Here is a 14314-nt window from a genome sequence, read left to right on the forward strand (position 1 = left end):
ACTATGGGTAGTAGATCAAGTGTCGAGGCTGAGAATCAAGCTATGGCTCATACAGCTTGTGAGTTAAGTTTGTGGTCAAAGTCTCTTACGCAAGAACTAGGATCTCCTATAATAAGCTTATATAGATGTTTTATGACAATCATACAGCGATTTATATTGCTAGTAATCCAACTTTTCATGAGAGGACAAAACATGTTTAAGCTGACTGTCACTTTGTGAGAGATGCTATGATGTCGAAGGTTATATCTACTCCTCTTATTCTCTCTGCAAATCAACATGGTGATATGTCTACTAAAGCCCTGTTTCGGAGAGCAGAAACAAGATTTAAGATTGATCATTTGAAGATTTCGACAACTATTATCTCATTTTCCAGCAAAAAAATATTATTTGTTGATATTCTTATAGAGAGAGTAACTGAATAAACTCATGGACATCAAACTACTGGTGCTGGGTTTAATAACTTCCCAACATGGTTTGACTTGGACAACAGAATTTTTCATGCATCCAAATAAGACAAACTATTCAGTATAATTAGACTTTTCCTCTCCGTAAAGCATAACAATCAATAAAAGCATCAAATATGGAGCTTCAAGTGTTAGTGAACATATGAAGAAAAGCACAATGGCTAACCTCGAGAAACTCATGAGGTTTTCGTAGTAGCAGCTGAGGGCTTGAAGCAATAACCTGACCCAACTTCTGCTGTTTAACACCCAATCCCTCAAATTGTTCCACCATATATTTTATTTTGCTTGTTGAGCATCCCAATAGATGTGGCCAACTTTTGACTGCTTTCTCCACATGTGCTTTTGGTACCTGGAATGAGTAAGCCCCTCAACATTTCAATAGGGATACAAATCAACATAGAAAGGGCGTATCCAGTGTACAAGGCTCCCGCATTGCGAGGTCCAGTGGGGCAAGAACTACGCATTGCTGATAACATTAGAGACTTTGTTTTGCAAGAAAACAATGCATAGTCCTTGAAGCCTTTAAAGTAGAAAACATCAAGGGACTGATGAACCACTAATGCTGATAATATACAACGCACACCAAAGACATCTAGCACCAAGACAGAAGCCACGTTTAACACCCCTTCTGAAGCATTCACTAAGTGTTTGATCAGATTTTATATATTAAACATTATTTAATGAGCATTAAAACATTATTAAAAGTGATAATGGAATACAGGAAAAAATTAATTATAGTGATAGTAGTTCCCAATGTTACTTAATGTACCAAGCCAACAGTTATAATGGTAATCCCAAAACCCTAGCTTGTTATTAGTTATTACTAGTAAGAATTCAAAAGTATGTTCAATGTTGTAAGGTTCTTTCATGTTGTAGCTATTATTAGACTAATCATTTAGTAACCATCTATTAGTATGGCATCATAAAGAAATATAGAACAGCAATGATGAACAAAATATTCCAAAACTCGCTTACTTATATTTAATTAAAATAAATAATATGTGAGATTCATCCAATGGTAGTATCTCTGCATCAATAGGGTTATCTTCGAGATAGGAGTATTTACTTTGATCTCACTCAAATTAGTGAGATATACCCCCATCTCTTTCTCCATTCTGATAAGGTCATCAGCCAACTTTTTCCTCAACAACGTAGTTGCCACGGTGACTAGGCAACCCTAGGTGTTGAAGGGGAAAAAACAAGGTGGAACCAGCAAGACACCCTCCTAGCAAAGGGCATCTGAACTCCTAGGCGACACCTTGACAACTATGAACATCCATCAGCCCATTAAAGAAACAGGTGGTGAGGCAGATTTCCAGCAATAAAAAGAAGAGAAAGATGGCCTGCAGTTTTAGTTTGGGTCAGCTTCATTTAGTTTTTGGTCCAAACCTGACCCATGGTTCCAGTTTTGGTTCATGAAGGACAGAACCAGTGGTGGAGGAGAGCGAGGGAATGGAATTCACATGGGCTTTGAGGGAACAATGAAAGTAAGCAGAGTTCGAATCCCCAAGCTAGAGCCACTTGATTCTATATTTTTTATGCAGGAAGCTTTCTTTTTTTACCGAGGAGCAAAGAGAGCTCGGAAAAGGCGAGCTTCTCTTTATCTGTAAGAAAGGAATTTAATAGGCCACCTTACAGCCTGAGCTAGATAGAAGCAAGCTTATCACTGCATGAAGCAACCCTAGAAGAAATGTTACCAAAGGAAGAGGAGTTCCAAGATTTGAGAGCAAATTCAACATTCTGGAGCTTTCTAGCAAAAGCCTCAAGGAGGGAGAGAAGGCCTGCACAGGAACGGACCCGGCTTCTCTGACTCGGGGAAGGAAGTCCTGATGAAGGCACCACATATCGAAATATTTGAAAGGCTTGGGGCCAAACAAAATGAGCAGACGGACATAGAGAGAAATGGAGCTATGATCAGAATGCTTGGGAGCTCAAAAGAGGCATGGGAGGAGGGAAAGAAGGACAGCCAAGCCTCATTCGTGAGGACCCTGTCAAGCTTACAAGCAAACCTATTGGTGCCGGAACAATGACTTTGCCAAGTGAATTTACCACCAGACCATCTAAGATCGAACATCCCAATATCATCAAGGTCAAGGCAGTCATTGAAGCCATCAACAGAAGAGGGGTCAACAGGGAGACCACCAATTTTCTCATGGCTGGCGCAGACCACATTAAAGTCTCCCGTGAGGCCCAGGGGGAGGGGCCAACCAAGGAAGAGATAGAACAAAGGTCAGACCAGTGACGGACTCTATCCTGAGCACGCCGATCCCAACAAATCAAAAATAGAAAGATGGATGAATTGAGAGGGAGATGAACTGATGGAGATGCAGAACTTGAGGGGGTTCCAAAGGATCCAGATACAACCATTCAGAGCATGGGCATAGTTAGCAAGAAAGGACCATAAAAGGGCGATGGAAGCAGCAATGCGTGAAGCATTAAATTCAAGAACCTTAGTTTCGTGGAGGCAGCAAATCTCAGCGCGGGAGGACTTGATGCGTGAGCGAATAGAAGCATGCTTGGTCAAGAATTTAATTCTCGGACGTTCCATGTGGACCAGGGGGTCATTTGGAAAGAGGGGGAGGGTGCATCAAGATCTCAGGAGAGCTGGAAGAGGCCTTAAAGCAGCTCGAACCAGAAAAGTTCTTAGGTCTACGTCTGTATCCCTGGATTGGGGAAGATATGGACCCATTGGAGCTCTTAAGCTCACTGTCAGAGGAAGCAATTGACATCTTGTGGTTCAAGCTGGGGTTCTTGGGCAGTGCCTTCAAAGAACTGGGAGCACTAAGGGGCTTCTTAATTGCACCCATCTAAATTTCATCCAATGCTTGCATACAAAGTACCTTCCCAGACACTCTCAGCCGCTAATCATGACTTTCTAAGATGCCCGATCTTTCTGTGGGTAAACATCATTAGCAAAAGCCGGATGGAAATTTACTATTGTGTGTGTGGGTGCCTGTTTGTTTTGTGGGGGTAGGGTTCACTTGTACATTCTTTTAATTTCAAATGGATTATATATAAGACCACAAGAGTTACTATTTTAAGTAATTAGAATCCATCTTCAAAAAAAAATCAATTGTAAACACCAATGAGAGAAGCAAATTGCATAATAGCTACAATACAGCATGCCAACAGACATGCAAATACAAGCCTTTACATTTGGGTATGTGTATAAAGCATATTTCAGCATTAAGTGGATATAGGGAGGAAAAGTACAAAATCATGGCATATTTTTATACAACTGAACCTCTATGTATTTACATATCAAGTAATGTACCTTTTCCATATCAAGGTAAGAAAGAATCTCCTCTAAGTTTTCTAGAATGCATGTTGACAACATCCATGGATATTTTAGCAGCATCCTACCAATATCTTTGTTTGCTACACCAACCTAGAAGACAAGAAACGAAACATGCTCAGATTCATATATATATATATATATATATAAATGACTGCAATGGGTAACAATATCGACAACTTTAAATCAGAACATGAATCCAAGCAAGAGCATAGATCAAAGCCTCAAGCAAAACATAACAGATATTCCCTAATGTTAAAGTATGTGTCACGATAAATCGATAATGAGGTCTGTCCCTATTGTGATTAGTTGTTGACTTTATCTTTGGTTTATTGTTTCCTAGGTAGGCCAGACTTAGGCTAGCACTTTGTTTCCTAAATTGGTTAGATTAGGATTTCTGTTTCCTATTTCCACAAGGTCTCTAATTGAAGGTTATTGGTTTTAATTATTATAAGTACACAATGAGGGGGACTGCCAAGTAAAATCGACTGCTCCAAACCTTATCCCCCAACTTCTTCTCCAACGAGATAACATACAATTTATTCAAACCAAGACGTCCTAGCTTCCCCCATGTCCTCCCCCTCCCCCTCCCCCTCCCCATCCCCATCCCCATCCCCATCCCTATCCCTGAATCCATGTCCTAGCTTCTCCATGTCCTCCTCCCCTCCGGTGGGTTCAGCAACCGGAAGTCCTTCCCCAGCCTCTCCCCCTGAGACTCCTACCCCTTCCTCTCCCTACTCCCCTTCTATTCCCAAACCATTCATCTCCCTTTTCAGTTCTCCTCTCCCTTCTAAGGAAGGCTTCTCCCTTCACTTTGTCTCCCCATCCCTGATCGATGACAAGATAGTCAGTCTGTCCAGCAGGCTTGCTTGACTCTGAGATTTCTAAGTGGAAGAACTGTTTGATTGGTCACTTTCTAGGCAGCAGACCACCCTTCAACATTGTCAAAACATCTCACCAAGCACTGGAGGATCTGAGGCTGCCTATATACATACCTTTTAGATAACGGAATTTTCTTCCTCAACTACTCCGACGAGGATGACAAACTAACTGCCCTAGAAGGAGGTCCTTGGCAGGTTGGAAGGAAGCCGGTCTTTCTACGTCAATGGGATCAGCATGTGCATCTAAGCAAGGTGGACCTTCGCTCCAACACTCTCTGGATTACCCTCCCCAATTTGCCTCTTCACTTCTGGTGTGAAAAAGGTCTCAATATAGTTGGATCAGTGATTGGGCATCCTCTCTACTCCGATATTAGAACCAAGAAGAAAATCGACTTGCTTTTGCTCACATCCTTCAGGCTGCTCCCCCTCCTCCATCACTATTATGGATGTTAAAAGGTTTCTAATTCCAACAAGTCATCAACTATGAATGGCTGCCTCCACAATGCTCAATCTGCCGGGTCTTTGGACACCAGACCAAGCTTTTCTCTCCGAAGTCCACAGCTGCGGATTTTTCCGCTGAACCTGAGATTGCTGCTGCTCTGATGGTTCCTCATCCTTCTCATTTGACCCCTATGCAAAGTATCTCCACTGCCAGGACTTCCACTTATCCCCCTCCCCATCATCCTCGGGCCTCCTCCACTCGTGATTTCATTCGTGGCCGGAGAAGACACAGACACTGTCAACATGTTAGAAATCTCATCTTACCATCATCTAGTTCATCACGAGGTCTATCTGCTCCTTCAAGAGACCCATCCTCTGGACCACTGGATCCTTGTGAGCTCCTTACTTTCATGGTTCGAGAACTCGAGCAAAACCTGCGAAATCAATTTCGCAGGTATCACCAGGGGTCAAAACAAAACAACATGTCACATGTTTCGACCATGTATCGACCCAATTCGACCAAATCCCATGTTTCAACCGAAACATGGGAAATTTCGACCAAACCACCTAGCCAGGTCCTATATAAGTTATTTCAAATAGAAACCCAAGCCTTATTTTAGCAAAATTCGACCCTCCCTTCTTAGTTTTTTCTCCTAAGTGTGGGAAACTTGGGGAAACAGTGGAGATTTCCATTTTTTACCTAACAAAGTTGAATCTAAGAATGGTTATTGCTTCATCTACATAAGAAATGCATCTTGGACCAAAAAGGTAAGTCCGAACTTCCCAAAAATCATTTTTTTATAGAATATGATTATAAATAGGGTAGAATCAAGTAATTTTTTTATATATTACTTAGGAGGATCTGATCTACTCATTCACGGTGGCCGAATTTTATTTTTTTTCATGTTAATGCTTTTTTTTTTTTTTTTAAATGCATTTACCTAAAAAAATGGGTTAACAGTTGATGTTTGGTGTTCAATTTAATATATGTTGAACACAACTGGCCGATCTACAACTTAATGGTTTCGGTTTTTTTTTTTTTTCGAAAATTCATTAAATATATTATAAAATCATTTTAAAAATGTAAATAATTACGAAAAATTGTCCATTATGGTTTGAAAATTCAAGAAAATTATTAAATGCATTACAAATGCATTTACAATCAAGTTTTATTAATAATGTGATGTTTCTTAATTAGTCATTATTTATTAATTAAATAATTATTTCTAAAAATAATTTTTTTAAATATTTTTAAATATGAAAAAAATATAGTGTTTTGTTGGGAATTTATAATAATCTTTAATTGTCTTTATGAGTCATTATTGATGCATATATGTTTATAATCGGTCTCTATTTTGTTGGAACAGTGTTTGTAGCAAGATTTTAAGTGTTGCATAATGGCTGATAGAGGTGGGGACATTGCATGGCTGCATGGGAGACCTCTATCAGCTGATAAAAGGAAGTCACAGTGTAATTACTGCCAGAAAAAAATCACGTCCGGTGACGATACAAGACTAAAGTGGCATCTTGCGGTTGGAGACAAGAATGTGTTGGGCTGCCCTAATGTATCCAATGAGATCAAGAGGAGTATGTTAGAGCATTTAAAAGAAGGGTTGCAGAAGAGGAAGGAGAAGAAGGCAGTTAGGGATGAATATCATGATGCTTGTCTAGAGACATTGCCAGAGTTGGGGGAGCAAGATTATGACAGTGATGAACCCAACTTGGATGATGCAGAAACGGCAACAAGAGGCTGAACAATTGAGGACTTTCGCAGCAAGCAGAGCCCATTTTGAGATTGATGAGGAAAGACGTGTCCAGAGGGCAAGGGGAGTTGGTTCATCTCGACCGGCTGAAGAAGACCCTGAGCCACAGAGGAGGAGGAGGAGGAGGAGGAGGAGGAGGTTGAGATATAGAGAGCCAAAAATTCCATTAAGGAGGTTCCAGAGTGTGAGGGACCAAGCCCCACCACCACCACCACCTCGTAACCATAATGTTGAGGTTCTTCACTCTGATCCTGCACTGTTTCGAAGGCAAGACTCAAGACAATTAAAATGAAGCAAGTGTGGAGCAATGTTAGGGAGGCAGTGGGAATGGCTTTCTCCAAATGGGTTTTCTATCATAGCATTCCAGCCAATGTGACCCATATTACCAAAACATGCTGAATGAGATTGGTAGGGCTGGGCCAGGTGTGATGGGGCCAACAGCTTATGAGATGTACAATGTATATTTGCCAAAGCAGAAGAAAGAGTTGGTAGATTACATTAACGATCTGAAGCCAATGTGAGAATACTATGGGGTGACAGTGATGTGTGATGGATGGACTGGACCTACTAAACGGTCCATCATCAATTTCATAGTGAATTGGGATGGAAGGATAATCTTTCTAAAGACAATTGGTGCATCCAGTGAGAAAAAAGATGCAAAATACATCTACAACCTCTTGAAAGAGGTGGTAAAGTATGTTGGGGTAAAGAATGTGGTACAGATTGTCACTGATAATGGGAGCAATTTCAAGAAAGCTGGGGAAAAGCTAATGAACAATCGCAGGTACCATCTATTTTGGACTCCCTGTGCAGCCCATTGTATAGATCTCATGTTAAAAGACATGGGAAGTCTGAAGATTGTGAAAAGTGTAGTAGAAAAAGCGAGGCAGGTGGTATGTGTGCAACCATCGGTTTGCTCTAAACTTGTTAAGGACTAAATGTGGTGGCAACTTGGTGAGGGCAGGATTGACAAGGTTCGCGACAAACTACATCGTGTTGAAGAGCTTTGAGACGAAGAAGTCTAGATTGAGGTCCATGTTTGCTTCTGAGGAGTGGTTTAATTGGGACGGATCTAACTCTCAGGGAGGAAAAGCAGCCTAGGCAACTATTTCTAGTGAAAAATTCTGGGATGATCTCAAAAAGGTGGTAAGGATATTAGATCCGATTGTGAGCATCTTGAAGTTGGTTAACTCACAGAAGAAACCCACCTTACCCATCATATGGGAAGCTATTGAAATGATGAAGATGGAGGTGAATGCGGTGTACAGAAAGGGTAACAAGAAGTTCTTTGCCATAATCAAGGACCACTGGGAGGAGCAGCTCACGCATCCTCTACATAAAGCTAGTTAGTTTTACTTTATTCACCTTACTTGAACTTGTAAATATTGGCATATACTTTTGCTTACCAAATATTCACCTTATGTATTTTTAGTTTATTATCTAAATCCCAATAATCAATACAAGCATAGGCTTGGCTTGAGAACTGATCTCATAGATGCAGTTCACACTTTGATGGAGAAGATTGAGTCAAACCCAATGGCACAGAAAATTATCAACACAGAGGTGAGTGTTGAAGTTATTAATTGATGCAACTAACCTAGGATATGAACATTAAGTTGCTAACATTAGTATCACATACAGACGAAAGCTTTTGGAGATGGAACTAGGAGTTTCGGCCGGGTAGTGGCTGTTGCAAGTCGAGATAACACTACTGTTGGTTGGTCCAATGACCTTATTCTTTTCTTTCATATTCAACTATGCACCATCAAAGAAACTCACCTAATAGTCTCTCATTGTTTCATGCAGTTGAATGGTGGATGCTCACCTAACTTGTCTAAAGTAGCAATTAAAGTGTTATCCCAGACATGTTCCACCACTGGGTGTGAGCGCAATTGGAGTACATTCAACCTCATACACTCCAAGAGACGGAACAGATTGGGTGTTGCACGGCTACAGGACTTGGTGTATGTGCACTATAATATGAGATTGAAAGAACACATACGCCTTAGCATGGAGAATGATACTACCTCAATCGAGCTTGCCGATATCTTCCAAATGGATAACAATGATGAAGATCCCCTTTATAAGTGGGTTAAAGATCAAGGTGAGCCACTTTTAGATGAGCCTGGTGGTCGGCCTAGCAGTCATATTGCTTCAAGAATGGATGTTGATGTCAAAGAATATATGTCAGATGAGGGCAGAATTCACTCAAGGTCACCCTGTCCATTTGAGTCCCACTCTGGTGCTGGAATTGAAGAAGAAGAGCATCGGTCGCCTTCATCGTCTTCCACTCGGACCCCCGACCAGACACAAGAGATTAGCTTCCATGCGAGATGAAGATGATAGGATGCGAAGTGACTCGGTTCCACAACCATCACCAATCAGATTCACAGGGGAGATTGAGTTCACACATGCCACGCAAGATGAACATCATGGTTCCCGACAATAGAGAGGCTATAGTAGAGGACCACGCAAAAGGTTTGGGCCTCAAGATAAGGCAGCTGGGATGGGCCAAAGCATGGATATATCTAGCTTGTCTGCCACAATGAAATCCATGAGTTTGGGACAGAGTGGAGGATCTAGGCATTGGCGTGCACCAGAATTCATTGACTCGAGCCCTAATCTAGTACATTATGGTGATAGTGGCTTTGAGAGTGCCAGATCAACTGCATAGCATTATGGGTATCCAAGGTATGGTGTATATGCCAATGGACCATCCTTCAAGAGCACCGGTTCATTTGGATATGGTAGTGGTTATGGACAGTATGGTGAATCTTCTTCCTCATTCGAACAGGATGGTACTACAGTTGGTGGGTCATCTTTTGTTGACAATATCTGTAGGTATCCATTCCAACCTTCTGTGCCATACCCACAACCCATGACTATGACTAACCCATTCCCTAGGTTGGGATACCTAGCTGATGTTGATGATGCATCTTATAGATGAGCAATAACATACTACCAAGACAATTGGGCCCAAAAATGTCATAGGTCGCATATGTGGTGCATTCATAGGAGAGACTACAACATCTATAGTGGTACACAGCTCATGGGATTGAAACGCCTAAACACTCTACCTGGAATTAACTTTTTGAGTGTCGAGTGCTGAGTGTTGATTGTTGTCACCTGAGTGTTGAGTGTTGAGTATTATTGAGTCTTGAGTGTTGACTGTTGAGTACTAAGTCTTGAGTGTTGAGTGTTGAGTGTTGAGAGATAACTCATGATGACGTAATATTTTTATTTATTTTGGATCATTTGGATTATGTATTATGTATTGATAAAGATCGTAGACTATGTCATTATGTAGTATAGTTTCAGAATTTAAGTCAACAACTCAACATAATGATTACCAAACCTTTGGTTCACCACACAAGTACAACTTTATGTGTTTTTTTTTATGAAACTAAAGGCGTAAATGTGTTAGAAATGTTTAAAATAGGATTTACACAAAAAATAAGGCAAAAAAAAACACTGTTTGGAGGTCAAAACCTAAGTTTCCACCAAACCGGGAAAAATTCCCTGGTTTCCTCAATTTCCCAAGTTTCAACCGAAATTTCGGTCTCCCCAAGGTCCGATACCTTCAACCTTGTTTACCACTGGTCATAACCGCTTTGCGGTCCTCCAAGCTTCCTCTGTCTCTGAAATGGACGAAGATGTCATAACTCTGCCTTCAACGGCTGTTGATCTCTCTTGTCGATCAATCTGTCCCATCACCTTTCTGATGTGCTTGTCCCTTCTCCCGATCTTATTTCCAACACACTTTCTCCCATCGCTTTCGCTGAAACCCTACTCGTAGAAGCCTTTGCCATCCCCTCTTTCTCCGCTGCTGGCCAAACCTCTCTTTCCTTTCCCCTCCCTTCCACCTTACCCCCTCTTTTACCTCTCCCCTCCTCGTTGGTCCCACTTCCTCTTCAAGAACTTTATCTAAACATCTGGTCCAACCACTCCTTTACCTTCTAACCTTCCCAAACACTCCTTTAACCCTCTTCTTAACTATAACCCTCTCAACCCGATACATAAGTAAATTGTTCCTACTTCCATAGATACTTCCTCAAACCCATACTTCTCTTTTGCTCGATTCTCCCAATTGGATCCCTCTCTTAAACTAGTTAGCCTTTTGACTTCATCTCCCCCACCCACATCCCCTGTCCCCCCTAGCCCAGCCCCTGGGCTACTGATTCTTGTTCCTCCCTAGTGAATTAATCTAGCCCTTCTAGCTAGGCAAACCTTTGCCACGACATCAAATTGTTTGGCCCTTCAAGCTGGGCAAGCCATTGCCATGTCTTCATCAAATCGTTGCCACTCTCCGCCAGTTATTGCTTCGTCTTCTTCGCCTGCAAATGCTTCCTCCGCTCTATGCCAACTATTGCTTTGCCTTCCTCTCCTGCAAATGCTCTCTACTCTCTGCTTGTGAAAGCTCTCCTTTGCACTCCGCCAGTGAATGTGATGGAGAACCCTTAGGGAAGGGAGGGGAAATCAGAGTAGAGATGGGGAAAAGGAGATCACACTCACATATTCATTCAATAATCAAATTGCTCTCTAAATCTTCAGTCGATTACAACCAATATATAGAAAAATAGGAACATGAAATTAGAAACTTAACTGAAATGGAAACTAGCCTAAATTAGGAAACAACAATAAAAAGGAAACCAAAGCAAGGAAATAAATTCTACTCCTACGTTCAAGTCCGGAAACTAAAAGCATGAAATAAAATACTAGGTAAACTACTAATTTTATTTCCAACCCTTGTTGGACCAAAACCCTGGGCTGGACCGGTTCTTCTTGGCTCTTGGCTTCCAAAGCCGGTCATGCTGGTCCAACCAAGAAAGGACAGCCGTATCTGCATCAACTCTCCTCCTCTGAAAAGAACTCGACTCCGTCGAGTTAGGGAAAGGATCGAGGAGACCGTCTGAAGGAATACGCTGAATGAGGAATGATCCCACCATCTTCTTGAGCTTAATTTCAGGGAGATCTTTGGCAGGATGAAACTAGTCTTGTTGGCATGCTTGAAGGCATAGGTATTGGCATAGCCACAATGCTGTACTTTCTTATCAAACAACCAAGGTCGACCAAGAAGGATATGGCACACCTTCAGAGGGAGGACATCACATTGGACTGTATCCTTAAATCCACCAATAGAATATGTGACCAAGCACTTATCTGTGATTTTGAGATTAGTGTTGTTCACCCAAGCAACCTTGTAAGGATTAGGATGTGGTTCTGTATTCAATCCCAGCTTACGAACAGCGTCTTCAGAGACAACATTAGTGCAACTGCCTCCATCAATGACCAAGGTTAGCAACTGATCATTGCACTTCACACGAGTCTAAAAAATACTACTACGGCGCCAATCTTCATTTTCAGTGGCTTTTTGAGTGGTCAACACATGACGAATGACATAAAAAGGATGTTGGTCATCGTCACTGAGAGTGTCATTGACTTCACCTGTTGCACGCTCTTCTCTTAAATCAACTGTGTCAGAACCAAGTTGCTCTTCGGGAATATATGGCAGAGGAGATTCCTTATCAATAAAAGCAACCAAACGGCTAGGACATTGGGCACTGATATGTCCAAATCCATTGCATGAGTAGCACCGAACTGTGAATTTTGAAGAATCAGAAGGTTTATCTGAACCACGCCGAGGGGGTGAATATGGGCGAGTAGGCCGTGAAGATGACATTTCAGAAACATGTCGAGGTGGAGAATACGGCCGACTAGGTCGTGAAGAAGCCATAGATGTAGCACTTGCCTGTGGCTTGCTAGATGACCTCTCTTGGGTAGGAGACTGTTGCCAAACAGAACTAGTACCTCGAGAAAAAGTATCTGCAAAATTTCTCCGGTTGTATGGGCGTTTCAGACTTTCCTCAACCTGATATGCTACTTGTACGGCGTCTTCCATTGTAGGTAGTCGACTAGATGCAAGGGCAGCACTAAGTTGAGGGTGCAGACCATTGCGAAATTGGGCCACTAAGACTTCTTCATCCCACTCAAAGTCAGAACGAGTGGCCAAATAATAAAATCTAGCAACATACTCTTCAAGGGTCAAATTCTCTTGTTTCAACTGTGCAAACCTGAGATGCATGCGTTGCTTGTAATCAGAAGGCAAGAATCGTCGATTCATGACTTCATACATTTCAGCCCAAGTAGTGACCAACCCAATGCCTCGGGTTCGGTTCTGTTGTTGTTGCTTGATCCACCAGACTCGAGCCGTGCCTTTCAGTTTGGCCTCTGCAAATAGGATCTTTCGAGCCTCAGTCAACCCGTACCATCTGAAGAATGTATCTAAACTGTGAATCCAGTCAAGGTACAATTCTGGATTATTGTCTCCATAAAAATCAAGGACATCCAGTTTTGCTGCTCTTTCTGCTCCATCATCATGTCTACCAGTCCCATATGGTGGTGGAGGTGGTGGTGGTGGTGTATGATGTGGTAGTGGTGGTGGTGTTACTGGCAGATCCTGTGGGGTGGTGTTGGACGAATCCCCAGACTGAATGGGACTCTTTCCTTTATCTGCTGCCACCAAACGATCAATAGAAACTTGCATAGATTCCACCATTATTTTTAGGGACGTGACCATGTTAGTGAGAGCATCAAATTTTGTATCAGTTTCTCCTTTGTAGGAATTCAGTTGTTGAACAACTTCACTATTGGCTACCATGGTGATGAGTAACAAAATAGCACTCAAAGAATAATGGTAGAATAGTAAATAACTGGAGGCTTAAAGGGTAGGGACAGAATAGTAAATAATATATATTTTTTTTTTGGAAGTTCAAATTAAACCACAAAAGGGTGTGTCAGTCACGTGTGGGATAGGGGTTTGATTTGGAAATAAAAAATATATGGGACAAAAAGGGGAATAAAGGAGAAAGGGAGGGGTATTTCTAGCAAGTCAAAAGAATTTAAATTAAAAGAAGGAAGAAATAAGACTGGGTTGGGGTTTCACCGACAAAGGAGGGAAAAACAAAAAGGAGGGGAGGTTTCTGCCCCTCGGAGATGGAGAACCAGCGAACGCTGCCGCAACAGAGGAGCGATGGAGACGATGACTGCGACTGCAACGAAGACTTCGACCGAGCCTTTCTCCTTTGCCTGGAGGAGTAGCTATTGCAAGGTGACTCACGGGAGCCTTCGACCCAGGTATGTGAGTTCTCCTCTTTCTCTTGCTTTCTCTTCTCTTCTTCTGTTCTTTTTCTTCGTCGACTCTCTCCTCTTCTTTTTCTTCTCTCCTTCTGTTCTTCTCGGTTCTTTTTTTTTTTTTTCTTTTTTTGGCTGCCGCCGGAAGGAACAGAGAAGGCGGAGGGTAGGGGGCTTTTGGGATTTTTTATTTTATTTTTGCTGCTATCTCTCTCTCTGCTGCTTCTCCGACTTCGACCTCGACTTCTCTTTTCTTTTTCCTTTCTTTTCTGCTTCAGTTTCTTCTGCTGCTACTTCTTGCTTATCTTCTCGCCTTATTGCTTTTTTTTTTTTCACAAT

The 14314-nt window shown here is 41.8% G+C and overlaps 1 protein-coding gene across 3 annotated transcripts in view; it reads right to left on the reverse strand.

Annotated features, from left to right (window-relative positions):
- Positions 1–573: 573 nt before the first annotated feature.
- The window catches only part of LOC122069108 (transcription termination factor MTERF4, chloroplastic-like), a 42605-nt gene continuing 28864 nt past the window's right edge, over positions 574–14314 (reverse strand). For 2 of the 3 annotated variants that reach the window (XM_042633041.1, XM_042633039.1), the window contains 2 exons: positions 3739–3852; positions 574–813 (listed from right to left, as the gene is read on the reverse strand). In XM_042633041.1, the coding sequence (XP_042488975.1) occupies positions 589–813; positions 3739–3852 (339 nt within the window). In that variant the 3' untranslated portion in view covers positions 574–588. The remainder of the gene's footprint in view (positions 814–3738; positions 3853–14314) is intronic. The other variant, XM_042633040.1, reaches the window with a different exon arrangement.

The sequence above is a fragment of the Macadamia integrifolia genome, unplaced genomic scaffold, assembly GCF_013358625.1.
Source record: "Macadamia integrifolia cultivar HAES 741 unplaced genomic scaffold, SCU_Mint_v3 scaffold535, whole genome shotgun sequence".
In the NCBI taxonomy this organism is placed as follows: Eukaryota; Viridiplantae; Streptophyta; class Magnoliopsida; order Proteales; family Proteaceae; genus Macadamia; species Macadamia integrifolia.